The 15,657-nt window shown below is 42.6% G+C and overlaps 1 protein-coding gene and 1 long non-coding RNA gene across 3 annotated transcripts in view; one reads left to right on the plus strand and one right to left on the minus strand.

Moving 5' to 3' along the window:
• Positions 1-1,085: 1,085 nt before the first annotated feature.
• LOC116373979 (uncharacterized) lies at positions 1,086-5,422 on the minus strand. Of its 2 annotated transcripts, none has more exons than XR_004209696.1 (2): positions 4,729-5,422; positions 1,086-3,636 (listed from the first exon to the last, which is right to left on the minus strand). It is a non-coding gene; the product is annotated as an uncharacterized LOC116373979 (long non-coding RNA). The 2 variants fall into 2 exon arrangements; XR_004209695.1 differs by having other exon boundaries at positions 3,783-4,730.
• Positions 4,884-15,657, plus strand: part of pard6a (par-6 family cell polarity regulator alpha) — a 40,011-nt gene continuing 29,237 nt past the window's right edge. The window contains exon 1 of the mRNA XM_020480685.2: positions 4,884-5,115. Within this exon, the coding sequence (XP_020336274.1) occupies positions 5,020-5,115 (96 nt within the window). The 5' untranslated portion in view covers positions 4,884-5,019. The remainder of the gene's footprint in view (positions 5,116-15,657) is intronic.

The following is a 15,657-nucleotide window of genomic DNA, read 5'->3' on the forward strand; positions in this document are numbered from 1 at the left end:
GGTGGGTTTTTAATGTCACAAAGTATAATGGATTTATACACCAGTCCAGTTGGTGGCGGTAATGCAACATATTGGATGCCAACCGCCATTAAACCTAATTGAAGAAAAAAACAATTCTGGGTCATCCACAGCAGGTCTATAGAGATGTGTTGTGGGTGACTTGAAAGTTGAATGGCTCAGGGATAGAAACTGTCATAAAGTTGTCATTAGGTCATAACAATCTAATCTCTCCCATGTGGGTTTTATGCTAGGTAAGTTTGCCCCGTTGTAACTCAAATGCATCTTCTTTAGGAGTTAATATCCTTTTGATGACTGAACATTCATCAATATACTGTGTCCCATTATTGCAGGTAATATTTTGTTGACGATTGTACGAAGTATAAATGTTTTTATAAGCTCATGAGCACAAACTAGCTTGTTAGCTGTGCCTGTTAGCCTGGTTGTTAGCCCAGAAAGTACTGTGTGGTGCATTCTATTTCTTCATCACAAGAGTCACTTTTCAGGTTCATTTGATATATTTTGTATACTAAAATGGATGATTGTAGTTTATTCTGTACACATGAGAACATTTGAAAATGATGTATATGTTTTTATTATAGTAAACTAGGAATTACTAGAAATAGTTTAATCCACTATTACAATCACTGTAACTTTTATAGGCATTGAGATGTCCTTTTCGTTAGTATATTAAACAGCAACTATAAGGATAATTGTTATGGGAGTGCTGTTAATAACCCTATAGACTAGCATTTACCTAATGCTTTTGTATTGCCATCTGTAGCTGAATTGGGCAGTACATTTTTCATGGCAAGACCAGTAGAAGACAAAATAGATGGACAATTTAAGCAGTGGACCACTCAGAAGACCCTAGTTGTGAAATAATTTTAAAATATTTGCCAAAGGGAGATGATGCATTGTGTCCACAAGGTGGCATGAGTGACCAATTGTTCAGAGCAATGGTATGCTGTGAGACCACTTGCAACAGAAAATTCCCCAAAACACATTGGATATGTGGTGGATAGGAAATGTGATGGACTATTTTGATCTTCAATCACCTGGTAATAAAATAAACATAGAGATATATATAAATGGATCTGGAATTGGCATTTATTTTGACAAATGGCTTTGGGACATTACAAATAGCAGAACTATGGGAAGCATGACAACTGATGAATAGAATTGGTGAGAAGACAGACCAATGATATCTACAAGACATAAATGGATGCTTTTTCCTTTCACAATCTCGCCGTCTCAGAAAGGTATGTTATGTGCTGATATCAGATAAGGAACTTTCATGACTTCATTGAAACACGAGGCCATTGTAAAAACTAATACACTATGCGTGCGCGAACACACACAGACAGTATCTCCTCTCAACTGGAGAATAAAGAGCATGCGTTTCAGTCAGGTGATCATGGTGACCTTTCACATTCCAGTTACAGTACTCAAATCTCAAGAATAATACTTTTTTTCACCAGTCTAATTTATTTAAGTTATGTCAATCTTAAATCCTCACACAGTCATGATTAATCACACTGAAATGTTATGGATTTATGGATGAGTAAATAGATAAAACAAGCATTCAAATAAGCTAAGTACTTTTTATCTTCAAGGGACACAAACAGCTAAACATGCTTATATATGATGCGTCATGCTTGGCATTTCAACCAGACAAAAACACATTTCAAGAAAGAATGTGCACAAGCTTGTATTTCTCCTTAGGGCTATGAATGCACATGGCTGATTGTAGGCCAACATTGAGTGTTTCTCTCTCACGACTGTCTCTGCACTAGTGTCTCCTTCAAAGTATATTAGAGTCCCCCATCACCGTGAAACATTCCTCAGAGTTAAGTCTCTTTTTGTTTTGATGCTTGACTCAGAAATGTTTGAATCCTCCAGTAAGACGTGTGGGACCTCTACAGCAACTTTCCCTGCACCATGCCGGAATCCTTTGACTAAAGCCAGAGGAATGCTGGGTAGGTAGCCAGGCTGCTCTGAGCCAGTGGATCGGGCCTGGTAACCTGCTGAGGTGTGGGAGTCATAGAACTGAGGGTATGCATGGCCCAGAGCAGACAGGCTGGTCTGACAACATTACTCAACCGCCCCAGGAATCTTCTACAGCATTCCACACGACTTTCTTCAGAATTTAGAACACTGCACAGGTTCCACCTGCATCATCCACCTTGGGTACACTGTGTTGTGTTTACTGGGGGATGGCTTGCCTATGTATATTTACAGTACTAATAGACCCTTTCATTCAATGAAAAAAAGGCCGCCAGTTCTATCTCATGAATCATTTAAACATCTGCTGCTTGCTCTGTTGCACTATCATTTGGTGTCTCTCTTAAATTCTTTAACCCAGGCAAGTCTTCAGTACTATTGGTACAAGTTTGAATATGTATTATTGCTCAGATAAGTTACAGTAAAGGTACAGCATATTTTTGTCCATATAAAATCTTATCAGAGAAAAGGTGTGGAGGAGACAACGGTTGGCAATTAAGTAGATTAATCTAATTTATAAATGTTATCTTCGAAGAAGATGTGAAAAGGTGCATAACCAGAGAGGTGGCCGTGGAAAGGTAGTAAGTACCACAACAGGGGGACTGTGGCAGCTATTGAATATTGCAACAGGAATAACAAACATGAGACTGAAAACCACCCCCCATTGTCTATTTGGTAGCAGGATATGAATAGAGGCATCTCAAAGAGGAAACATCACTTGAGCGTCGTCACCTGTACCTGTCCCCCCCACCCCTCTATCTATCAGCTATCACAGGGCTTTAGATTTCCGTGCTTGTGCTTCTGATAGACATATGCTAATCGAAACTCTAACATTTGCCCAGTAGTTTACTGTAGTTTCCCCAAATTAGAGACGTCAGACAAATACATCACTTTGTTTTAGAAGAATATTGCATTTCAGGATACCAGTTAATTTAATATTTCACAGAGAAAACCTGTTCTTAGTAGTATTTTCCGTCACTATAGAGTGAATTACATTCCTGATAGATGAGAATGTTTTTCCAGGGCAGTCGCCAGAAGGACAGGGAGTCAGGGGTGGGAGCATTATATATCTTATCAACATTACTGCTCAGAAACCTGACGTGGCTGACTCACATACAGTAGCTTACATTCTTAGGCAACAACTAGTGGAAATTCTGATGGAAGTTGTCCTGTGACTCAAGGGTGTGGCTAGAGGTGAAACTGCAAACGTATAGGGTTTCTTTGACATGCACCCTTTCTTCCCGGGTGATGGAGGAGTTTTATGAGCAGAATCTGTTTATCAGCAGCATTAACCAAATTAAATAGATTTGTGTTCATGTGGGTAGGCTCCTTGGATACCTGCGTGCTGACATGGAACATACATTTACAGGAACCTTCCTCTGAGAAGAGCTCAGGAAATTGCTTGTCCCCCTTGGCAGCGGTGTGAAGATCAAAGCACTGGCAGGCGTTGAGCACTATCCACTGAGGTTGCAGGATTATCTCTCCACATTCCTGCATTCCAGCTCTCTCCATCATCTGAGACACTGTGGGGCCCCGGGAGGGACCTCCACACTAAATACATTTGCTTCTAGAGATCTGGTTAGGTTTTAGCTGTTAGTCAGGATGTTGTCATTGTCCCAGTCTGAACAGGTTGAACTGTGAATAAAGAGAAATATGGTACAAAATACAGGGGTGAAACAGAGAAGGTTGAGATCACAAACATCTCGTTGGTGAATTTAACAACACAAAATTAACAATCTAATCCATAGTATCCTAATCTGGAAATCTTTTGAGGCACTTACATAATTTAGTAGGGTCCATGCCATACCAAAACCACCTTCCTTCGTCAGAGATACCCAGACTGATACTGATTACACAAGGTCATGATAAGACCCTATTCATGCTCCCTAACAAAGTGGATTGAGGTACAAAAGAGATGAAACCTGCATAAAGAAAAGCATGAGATTGGGCTCTGTTTCAAAATATAACTTTAAAAAAATATATAAAATACGTGTTTTGACTGTGATTGGGTAGATGTGTCTTGTTAATGAACAAAATAACAAACTATTGATTTAATTTGGATGGTGCAGTCATGGCTGCACAGCCCATAACATATGCCTAATTCAATCAAAAGTATGCTATTCTGAGCTGACAAGGTACAAATCTGTCGTTCTGCCCCTGAACAGGCAGTTAACCCACTGTTCCTAGGCCGTCATTGAAAATAAGAATTTGTTCTTAACTGACTTGCCTAGTTAAATAAAGGTAAAATAAAAAATCTATTATTTTGGACAATTGTATTACCTGCCTCAATAAATTAATAATGGATTACTTATTGATGGGGTATATTCTCAATTGATTGATTAAAATAGATGCCCGCCCACATCTGCACACCACAACCAACACTTTTCCTCGGCATGTATGCACATAAAATGTGTATGCGGGCAATAATGTAGTAAAAATGGGCGTTTGTAGGGTCATATAAACATTGCCATTTTTCCAACAGGTAAAATACCACAAATCCTACTTGAAAGCATTATATGTTGTTTTTCTTAAAGTTGCCGGAATACCACGTGCATCAACTTTTATACGTACATTTGTACAGCCTAAAAAACAATAAGATTCACGTAACTTCACTCTCTCATAGACCATACAAAAAAGGGCTTATCTCATTGACAGATTTTGGGCCGAGTAAATCCTGTCGCTTCGCTAACTATCTTCATTTATCCTCCATCTTTGGCCTTGTCTCACCTGCTCTATGCTTCCTGGTCTCCAGGGCAACCAACACCAACTGAAACATTTCATCTGACACCACGCACGACCCGATCCCCGCCTTCAAGCGGCGTGTCTAACTGACGTCATTGTTATTGAGGCAGTGGTGTAGCTCTGCCCATAGTGAGGAGAACAGATACAGATCTGATTCCTATTACAGCACCAGGACTGTACCTGTGCGTCTATCTAGCCCCATGTTACTGCGGGCAAATTCGTTTACAACGAAGTGACTGACTATCTACTCAAACCTGCTTCGAGGAAAGCCTGTGGATGGTTCAATCCACCGGGGTTCAACGCGCAAACATGTCAAGGCATCAGAGGACCCCATTGAAAAACACGAACAATGTAGTCGAGGTCAAAAGCAAAGTAAGTGGCTGGCTAATTCATTTCACATTCATAATTCGGTTACCGTGGAACGAACCGGTAGACCGCGGTTTATTGGTTGGTAGGCTACCGTATCAGGCACGCGCGGTACACAGGGCTAACAAAATCAGGATGTAGCCTATAAATGGGATTGTCCGTATTGCACTACCTGTCACAACGGCGCTCTTGAATCCCCCCTAAACTAGTCATATCTGAGCGCGAAACACTGATGTTCGTGTCCTTGATTTATGCTTGTCACCACGACGTTCCGGGCGCGAGCGTGTCTGTCTCTATCCATGGGGGTCGTCATTAGTAATCACAGTCACAAAGTCTTAAACCCCGCCTATTTCTAATATGTATCTACTTCAAATCTGATTTTAAACCTATCCCTAATATTAACCACACTGACAATCTTATACCTAATAGTATACCGAATCCTAAACTTAAATTAAGACTAAAAATATCATTTTTGTTTTCATAAATTTTTGCGATATAGCCAATTTTTACTTTGTGGCTTTGGTAACTAGTGGAAAGAAACCCTATCCATGCACGCTAGAAGGCTATGACAGTTTGCATAGTCGCTCTTTGCTCTGTCATTTTTGTTATGCATTGTAGCGCGCTGCTATGGTGCAGAATGGAGCGTAACTGTACGTGGTTAATTAGAATATAGGGCCTGGCTAGTTAATTAGGCTATGCATGAAACCTACAAACCATATGGCATAAATTATTTAACCTTTATTTAACTAGGCAAGTCAGTTAAAGAACAAATTCGTATTTACAATGACAGCCAACCCCAGCCTTGTTGCCAATTGTGCTCTGCCCTATGGGACTCCCAATCACGGCCGGTTATGATACAGCCTGGAATCGAACCAGGGTCTGTAATGATGCCTCTAGCACTGAGATGCAGTACCTTGGACCGCTGTGTCACTCGGGAACCCCAATGCTTAAGAATTGCCCATAATTGAATAGGCCATAGTAGCCAATACAATACCTTAGCCTAACTGTAAAAAAAACATTGAAGATAATAAATTATATATTTATTATCATTTATCGTCATCATTCTCATCTTCATCAGTGTATCACCTTAAAACCAATTGACCTTCTGTCAAATATACTCTGACATTTTGATTAAGGTGTCCTTTATTATTAAAATATTAGTGAGGACAATATTTCTTTCACACATTGTCTGTCCTGGCAACACATGTTTTTGCAAATGTACAACTTGCAATGGCTCCATGGATCCCCCGAAGATAAAGAGTACTCAAAGAGTTAGAAATTCATTAGGAATAAAGTTGTTGCGAAATAATATCTAATTATAGCTGTCACAAGAGCTCAAATTCAATAGTGGTTGTAGTTTTCCTTTAGACTGCATGTTTGCATTTCAAGACAAGAATGAGCTAGTGTGAAAAGCAAAACCTCATGCCTCCATGCACTTCTTTCTCAGACAAAGCAAAATTGGTAGCTGAGTGTATGTAAAAGAAATATAGGGTTAATACCTCTGATAATCACTTTTTCAATTTTACTGTTGTTGTTCACTACTCAGATCCTATACAATGGCGGCGGTGGAGATGGCTGCTGTTTTACGGTCTCCTAACCAATTGTGCATTGTGTGTGTTTTTTCGTGTAATTTGTAACTTATTTTGTACATAATGTTTCTGCCACTGTCTCTTATGACCAAAAATAGCTTCTAGATATCAGGACAGCTATTACTCACCATGTACTGGAAGAAGATTTTTTATTTAACGAGTCGGACGCAAAGGATTTACTTCAGACACCCGACAAGGCCCTTATCCCCGTCATTCGCAGGAGAAAGAGACTGAGATATTGGGGACATAGGTTGGGGTGCCTTGTAAGGATCCGACGGCGAGTGGGTACTCTGCCTTTACCATCAGTCCTATTAGCCAACGTACAATCATTGGATAACAACATAGAAGAACTACGATCGCGTATATCCTACCAACGGGACATTAAAAACTGTAATATCTTATGTTTCACCGAGTCGTGGCTGAACGACGACATGAGTAACATACAGCTGGCGGTGTTTTACCCTGCATCAGCAAGATAGAACAGCCGTCTCTGGTAAGACAAGGGGTCTGTGTATATTTTTAAACAGCTGGTGCACGAAATCTAATATTAAGGAAGTCTCGAGGTTTTGCTCACCTGAGGTGGAGTATCTCATGATAAGCTGTAGACCACACTATTTACCAAGAGAGTTTTCATCTATATTCTTCGTAGCTGTCTATTTACCACCACAAACCGATGCTGGCACTAAGACCGCACTCAATGAGCTGTATCCGGCCATAAGCAAACAGGAAAACGCTCATCCAGAGGCGGTGCTCCTATCTTCATACCCCTGATACCTCCTTTGTCCCACCTCCCACACATGCGGTGACCTCACCCATTAGAACCAGCATGTCCAGAGATACAACCTCTCTCATCATCACCCAGTGCCTGGGCTTACCTCCGCTGCACCCGCACCACACCATACCCCTGTCTGTGCATTATGCCCTGAATATATTCTACCATGCCCAGAAATCTGCTCCTTTTATTCTCTTTCCCCAACGCTCTAGGCGACCAGTTTTGATAGCCTTTAGCCGCACCCTCATTCTACTCCTCCTCTGTTCCGCGGGTGATGTGGAGGTAAACCCAGGCCCTGCATGTCCCCAGGCACCCTCATTTGTTGACTTCTGTGATCGAAAAAGCCTTGGTTTCATGCATGTCAACATCAGAAGCCTCCTCCCTAAGTTTGTTTTACTCACTGCTTTAGCACACTCTGCTAACCCTGATGTCCTTGCCGTGTCTGAATCCTGGCTCAGGAAGGCCACCAAAAATTCTGAGATTTCCATACCCAACTATAACATTTTCCGTCAAGATAGAACTGCCAAAGGGGGAGGAGTTGCAGTTTACTGCAGAGATAGCCTGCAAAGTAATGTCATACTTTCCAGGTGCATACCCAAACAGTTCAAACTACTCATTTTGAAAAGTACTCTCTCCAGAAATAAGTCTCTCACTGTTGCCGCCTGCTACCAACTCCCCTCAGCTCCCAGCTGTGCCCTGGACACCATTTGTGAATTGATCGCCGCCCATCTAGCTTCAGAGTTTGTTCTGTTAGGTGACCTAAACTGGGATATGCTTAACACCGCGGCAGTCCTACAATCTAAGCTAGATGCCCTCAATCTCACACAAATCATCAAGGAACCCACCAGGTACAACCCTAAATCTGTAAACAAGGGCACCCTCATAGACGTCATCCTGACCAACTGGCCCTCCAAATACACCTCCGCTGTCTTCAACCAGGATCTCAGCGATCACTGCCTCATTGCCTGTATCCGCTACAGAGCTGCAGTCAAACGACCACCCCTCATCACTGTCAAACGCTCCCTAAAACACTTCTGTGAGCAGGCCTTTCTAATCGACCTGGCCCGGGTATCCTGGAAGGACATTGACCTCATCCCGTCAGTTGAGGATGCCTGGTCATTCTTTAGAAGTAACTTCCTCACCATTTTAGATAAGCATGCTCCGTTCAAAAAATGCAGAACTAAGAACAGATATAGCCCTTGGTTCACTCCAGACCTGACTGCCCTCGACCAGCACAAAAATATCCTGTGGCGGACTGCAATAGCATCGAATAGTCCCCGCGATATGCAACTGTTCAGGGAAGTCAGGAACCAATACACGCAGTCAGTCAGGAAAGCTAAGGCCAGCTTCTTCAGGCAGAAGTTTGCATCCTGTAGCTCCAACTCCAAAAAGTTCTGGGACACTGTGAAGTCCATGGAGAACAAGAGCACCTCCTCCCAGCTGCCCACTGCACTGAGGCTAGGTAACACGGTCACCACCGATAAATCCATGATTATCGAAAACTTCAACAAGCATTTCTCAACAGCTGGCCATTCCTTCCGCCTGGCTACTCCAACCTCGGCCAACAGCTCCGCCCCGCCCCCGCAGCTACTCGCCCAAGCCTCTCCAGGTTATCCTTTACCCAAATCCAGATAGCAAATGTTCTGAAAGAGCTGCAAAACCTGGACCCGTACAAATCAGCTGGGCTTGACAATCTGGACCCTCTATTTCTGAAACTATCCGCCACCATTGTCGCAACCCCTATTACCAGCCTGTTCAACCTCTCTTTCATATCGTCTGAGATCCCCAAGGATTGGAAAGCTGCCGCAGTCATCCCCCTCTTCAAAGGGGGAGACACCCTGGACCCAAACTGTTACAGACCTATATCCATCCTGCCCTGCCTATCTAAGGTCTTCGAAAGCCAAGTCAACAAACAGGTCACTGACCATCTCGAATCCCACCGTACCTTCTCCGCTGTGCAATCTGGTTTCCGAGCCGGTCACGGGTGCACCTCAGCCACGCTCAAGGTACTAAACGATATCATAACCGCCATCGATAAAAGACAGTACTGTGCAGCCGTCTTCATCGACCTTGCCAAGGCTTTCGACTCTGTCAATCACCATATTCTTATCGGCAGACTCAGTAGCCTCGGTTTTTCGGATGACAGCCTTGCCTGGTTCACCAATTACTTTGCAGACAGAGTTCAGTGTGTCAAATCGGAGTGCATGCTGTCCGGTCCTCTGGCAGTCTCTATGGGGGTGCCACAGGGTTCAATCCTCGGGCCGACTCTTTTCTCTGTATATATCAATGATGTTGCTCTTGCTGCGGGCGATTCCCTGATCCACCTCTACGCAGACGACACCATTCTATATACTTCCGGCCCGTCCTTGGACACTGTGCTATCTAACCTCCAAACGAGCTTCAATGCCATACAACACTCCTTCCGTGGCCTCCAACTGCTCTTAAACGCTAGTAAAACCAAATGCATGCTTTTCAACCGTTCGCTGCCTGCACCCGCACGCCTAACCAGCATCACCACCCTGGATGGTTCCGACCTTGAATATGTGGACATCTATAAGTACCTAGGTGTCTGGCTAGACTGTAAACTCTCCTTCCAGACTCATATCAAACATCTCCAATCGAAAATCAAATCAAGAGTCTGCTTTCTATTCCGCAACAAAGCCTCCTTCACTCACGCCACCAAACTTACCCTAGTAAAACTGACTATCCTACCGATCCTCGACTTCGGCGATGTCATCTACAAAATTGCTTCCAACACTCTACTCAGCAAACTGGATGCAGTTTATCACAGTGCCATCCGTTTTGTCACTAAAGCACCTTATACCACCCACCACTGCGACTTGTATGCTGTAGTCGGCTGGCCCTCGCTACATATTCGTCGCCAGACCCACTGGCTCCAGGTCATCTACAAGTCCATGCTAGGTAAAGCTCCGCCTTATCTCAGTTCACTGGTCACGATGGCAACACCCATCAGTAGCACGCGCTCCAGCAGGTGTATCTCACTGATCATCCCTAAAGCCAACACCTCATTTGGCCGCCTTTCGTTCCAGTTCTCTGCTGCCTGTGACTGGAACGAATTGCAAAAATCGCTGAAGTTGGAGACTTTTATCTCCCTCACCAACTTTAAACATCTGCTATCTGAGCAGCTAACCGATCGCTGCAGCTGTACATAGTCTATCGGTAAATAGCCCACCCATTTTTACCTACCTCATTTATTTATTTACTTTTCTGCTCTTTTGTACACCAATATCTCTACCTGTACATGACCATCTGATCATTTATCACTCCAGTGTTAATCTGCAAAATTGTAATCATTCGCCTACCTCCTCATGCCTTTTGCACACAATGTATATAGACTCTCTTTTTTTTCTTTCTACTGTGTTATTGACTTGTTAATTGTTTACTCCATGTGTAACTCTGTGTTGTCTGTTCACACTGCTATGCTTTATCTTGGCCAGGTCGCAGTTGCAAATGAGAACTTGTTCTCAACTAGCCTACCTGGTTAAATAAAGGTGAAAAAATAAAAAATAATGTTTAAGTGGCCGGGGTCTTTAATGCATGGTTATTTAAATCCGTTTTACCTAATTTCTACCAGAATGTTAAATGTGCAACCAGAGGGGGAAAAAAACTCTAGACCACCTTTACTCCACACACAGAGACCCGTACAAAGCTCTCCCTCACCCTCCATTTGGCAAATCTGACCATAATTCTATCCTCCTGATTCCAGTTTACAAGCAAAAACTGGAGCAGGAAGCACCAGTGACTCGGCCAATAAAGAAGTGGTCAAATGACGCAGATGCTAATCTACAGGACTGTTTTGCTAGCACAGACTGGAATATGTTCTGGGATTCTGGGATTTTTCCGATGGCATTGAGGAGTACCCCACATCAGTCATCAATAAGTGCATCAATGACGTCGTCCCCACAGTCACTGTACATACCCCAACCAGAAGAACTATCACAGACTACAAAGGGAAGCACAGCCACAAGCTGCCCAGTGACAAGAGCCTACCAGATAAGCTAAATGACTTCTATGCTCGCTTCGAGGCAAGCAACACTGAAGCATGCATGAGCGCATCAGCTGTTCTGGATGACTGTGTGATCACGCTCTCCATAGCCGATGTGAGTAAGACCTCATGCCCAAGAACACTAAGCTAACCTGCCTAAATGACTACCGACCCGTAGCCCTCACATCTGTAGCCATGAGGTGCTTTGAAAGGCTGGTCATGGCTCACATCAACACCATTATCCCAGACACCCTAGACCCACCCAAATTTGCATACCACCCCACAGATGATGTAATCTCTATTGCACTACACACTGCCCTTTCCCACCTGGACAAAAGGAACACCTATGTGAGAATGCTATTTATTGACTACAGCTCAGCAGTCAACACCATAGTTCCCTCTAAGCTCATCACAAAGCTAAGGACCCTGGGACTAAACACCTCCCTCTGCAATTGGATCCTGGACTTCCTGACGGGCCGCCCCCAGGTGGTAAGGGTAGGTAAACACATCCGTCATGCTGATCCTCAACACAGGGGCCCCTCAGGGGTGCATGCTGAGTCCCCTCCTGTACTCCCTGTTCACTCATGACTACTTGGCCAGGCACGACTCCAACACAATCATTAAGTTTGCCGATGACACAACAATGGCAAGCCTGATCACCAACAAAGGAGATGATTGTGGACTACAGGAAAGGAGGACCGAGCAAACCCCCATTCTCATCAACGGGGCTGTAGTGGAGCAGGTTGAGAGCTTCAAGTATCCTTGGTGTCCACATCACCAACAAACTATCATGGTCCAAACACACCAAGACAGTCATGAAGAGGGCACGACAAAGTCTATTCCCCCTCAGGAGACTGAAAATATTTGGCATGTCTCCTCAGATCCTCAAAAAGGTTCTACAGCTGCACCATCGAGAGCACTGGTTGTATCACTGCCTGGTACGGCAATTGCTCGGCCTCCGACCGCAAGGCAGTACCGAGGGTAGTGCGTACGGCCCTGTACATCCCTGGGGCCAAGCTTCCTGCCATCCAGGACCTCTATACTACGCAGTCAGAGGAAGGCCCTAAAAATTGTCAAAGACTCCAGCAACCCTAGTCATAGACTGTTCTCTCTGCTACTGCACGGCAAGCAGTATCGGAGCACCAAGTCTAGGTCCAAAAGGCTCCTTAACAGCTTCTACCCCCAAGCCATAAGACTCCTGAACAGCTAATTAAATGGCTACCCTGACTTTTTGCATTGTCCACCCCCCCTTTTACACTGCTGCTAGTCTCTGTTTATTATCTATTTATTGTCACAGATTTTACCTCAATTACCTCGACTAACCTGTGCCCCCACACTGTAACGGCTCTCGTTTGTTGAATGAAGAGTGGACCAAGACGCAGCGTGGAAAGTGTCCATGATTTTAATATTCAAAAAACACTCAAACAAAATAACAAATGTGAAAACGAAAGCGATCAGTTCTGTCAGGCAAAAACCACTAAACAGAAAACAAGATCCCACAAAACACAAAAGGAAACTTATATATGATCCCCAATCAGAGACAACGATAGACAGCTGCCTCTGATTGGGAACCACACGCGGCTAAAAACAAAGAAATAGAAAACATAGACTTTCACACCCGAGTCACACCCTGACCTAACCAAACATAGAGAATAATAAGGATCTCTAAGTTCAGGGCATGACACACACGTTGACTCTGTACCGGTACCCCCTGTATATAGCCTCTCTACTGTTATTTTACTGCTGCTCTTTAATTATTAGTTATTTAATTACATTTTTTTACTTATCTATTTTTTACTGAACACGTATTTTTCATTAAACTACATTGTTGGTTAAAGGCTTGTAAGTAAGCATTTCACTCTCCATCTGTTGTAATCGACACGTGACAAATAACATTTGATTTGATGTCAAAATCATTAAAGGCCCAGTGCAGTTAAAAACACAATTTACCTGTGTTTTATGTATATTTCCACACTATAAGCTGGTATAATACTGTGAAATTGTGAAAATTATGATAATGCCCTTTTAGTGTAAGAGCTGTTTGAAAAGACCACCTGAAACTTCAGCTTGTTTAGGTGGGATGGAGTTTTGGCCTGCCTTGTAAATTAGTTAATAGACTTATAAGAAAGAGAGTTCCAAACCTCTGCCCAAAACAGCTAGTCCCCCCCCACTCAGACCACTCCCCCTCCCCACTCAGACCACACGTCCTAGCAAAAATCATAGCAAAAATCATGCTTGAGAAATTGCTCTTCGCTAAGAAGCTATTTTTGTTTATATTTGACCATTTTAATTGAAAACAATCACATTAAGGTACTTAATTGTTACCCGGAAACGATTTCATATGGAGATAAAAACAGCTGCATTGGACCTTTAACAATCTAGTATGGTCTGAATTAGAGGTCGACCGATTAAGTGGAATGGTTGAGTAATTAGGGCCGATTTCAAGTTTTCATAACAATTGGTAATCGGCATTTTTGGACAACGATTATGGCCGATTACATTGCACTCCACGAGGAGACTGCGTGGCAGGCTGACTACCTGTTATGCGAGTGCAGCAAGGGGCCAAGGAAAGGTGCTAGCTAGCATTAAACTTATCTTTATAAAAAAACAATCTTAACATAATCACTAGTTAACTACACATGGTTGATGGTATTACTAGTTTATCTAGCTTGTCCTGCGTTGCATATAATCGATACGGTGCCTGTTAATTTATCATTGAATCACAGCCTACTTCGCCAAACGGGTGATTTAATAAGCGCATTCGCGGGAAAAAAATGTGTGTTATTTTCTGTGTGTTATTATATTATAATTAAGTCTATGATTTGATAGAGCAGTCTGACTGAGCGATGGTAGGCAGCAGCAGGCTCGTAAGCATTCATTCAAACAGCACTTTACTGCTTGTGCTAGCAGCTCTTCGATGTGCTTCAAGCATTGCGCTGTTTATGACTTCATGCCTATCAACTCCCGAGATTAGGCTGGTAATACTAAAGTACCTATTAGAACATCCAATAGTCAAAGGTATATGAAATACAAATGGTATAGAGAGAAATAGTCCTATAATAACTACAACCTAAAACTTCTTACCTGGGAATATTGAAGACTCATGTTAAAAAGGAACCACCAGCTTTCATATGTTCTGATGTTTTGAGCGAGGAACTTAAACGTTAGCTTTCTTACTTTTACTTTCTTCTCCAACACTTTGTTTTTGCATAATTTAAACCAAATTGAACATGTTTCATTATTTATTTGAGACTAAATTGATTTTATTGATGTATTTTATTAAGTTAAAATAAGTGTTAATTCAGTATTGTTGTAATTGTCATTATTACAAATATATATATAATAATCGGTCGATTAATCGACATCGGCTTTTTTTGGGTCCTCCAATAATCGGCGCTGAAAAATTATAATCGGTCGACCTCTAGTCTGAATGCACAGTTCATGTGTGTTTATCAAATTCAAACAATATGCTACTGATTGTGATGTTAAACTCTAATAGGGAAATCTATACAGGCAATATCTCTGCAGTGTAATGTGCAACTAACTGCCTCATTGTCTGTCTGGCTCTCCTCAGCAGTGATTTTTAACAACTTGTTGACAGTGGATTCTTTCTAATTCTGTTAGTATTTCAGTTATGTGCCTCAGCTGAAGCACTGCATCTTAAAATGGTTTGAAGACAAATAGGCCCATCGTTAGCTCCCCTGTTCTACAGCCTTTTACACGGTTCTCCAGAGGGCTGGCCTCGGCAAACTAATACGGACTTTCTTGACTCAGCAAAGAGGTTTTGCACATTGGAGCCCCAGGATGGATGGGAATACAGTAGAATCTTCTACACTAACTTGTCCAGCACTCACTCATTCATTGATTTGTTTTCTTACACATTTACCGTCACCTTCTATATTCTCACACTCAAATACTCTTTCACTTGATTACTTGGTATGAAGGTGATATTTAGGCAGAGTTGATCATACTTGATAGAAGCCATCCTGCCCATACGTAGTTTACTGTATCCACCCAAATGGCTCATTAAGGTATGAAGAGAACTAAGGAATTTAAGCTATAATGTTTGACTTCGTTCTCCAGAATGCATTCCTTGATATTGTTACAAAATGAGAACTCCATGTCCCCATAGATACCACCATCAGAGGAGAGGAGATAAAGAGCAAACAGAGATGATGTGT

This window comes from Oncorhynchus kisutch, linkage group LG4, assembly GCF_002021735.2.
Source record: "Oncorhynchus kisutch isolate 150728-3 linkage group LG4, Okis_V2, whole genome shotgun sequence".
NCBI classification, from domain to species: Eukaryota; Metazoa; Chordata; class Actinopteri; order Salmoniformes; family Salmonidae; genus Oncorhynchus; species Oncorhynchus kisutch.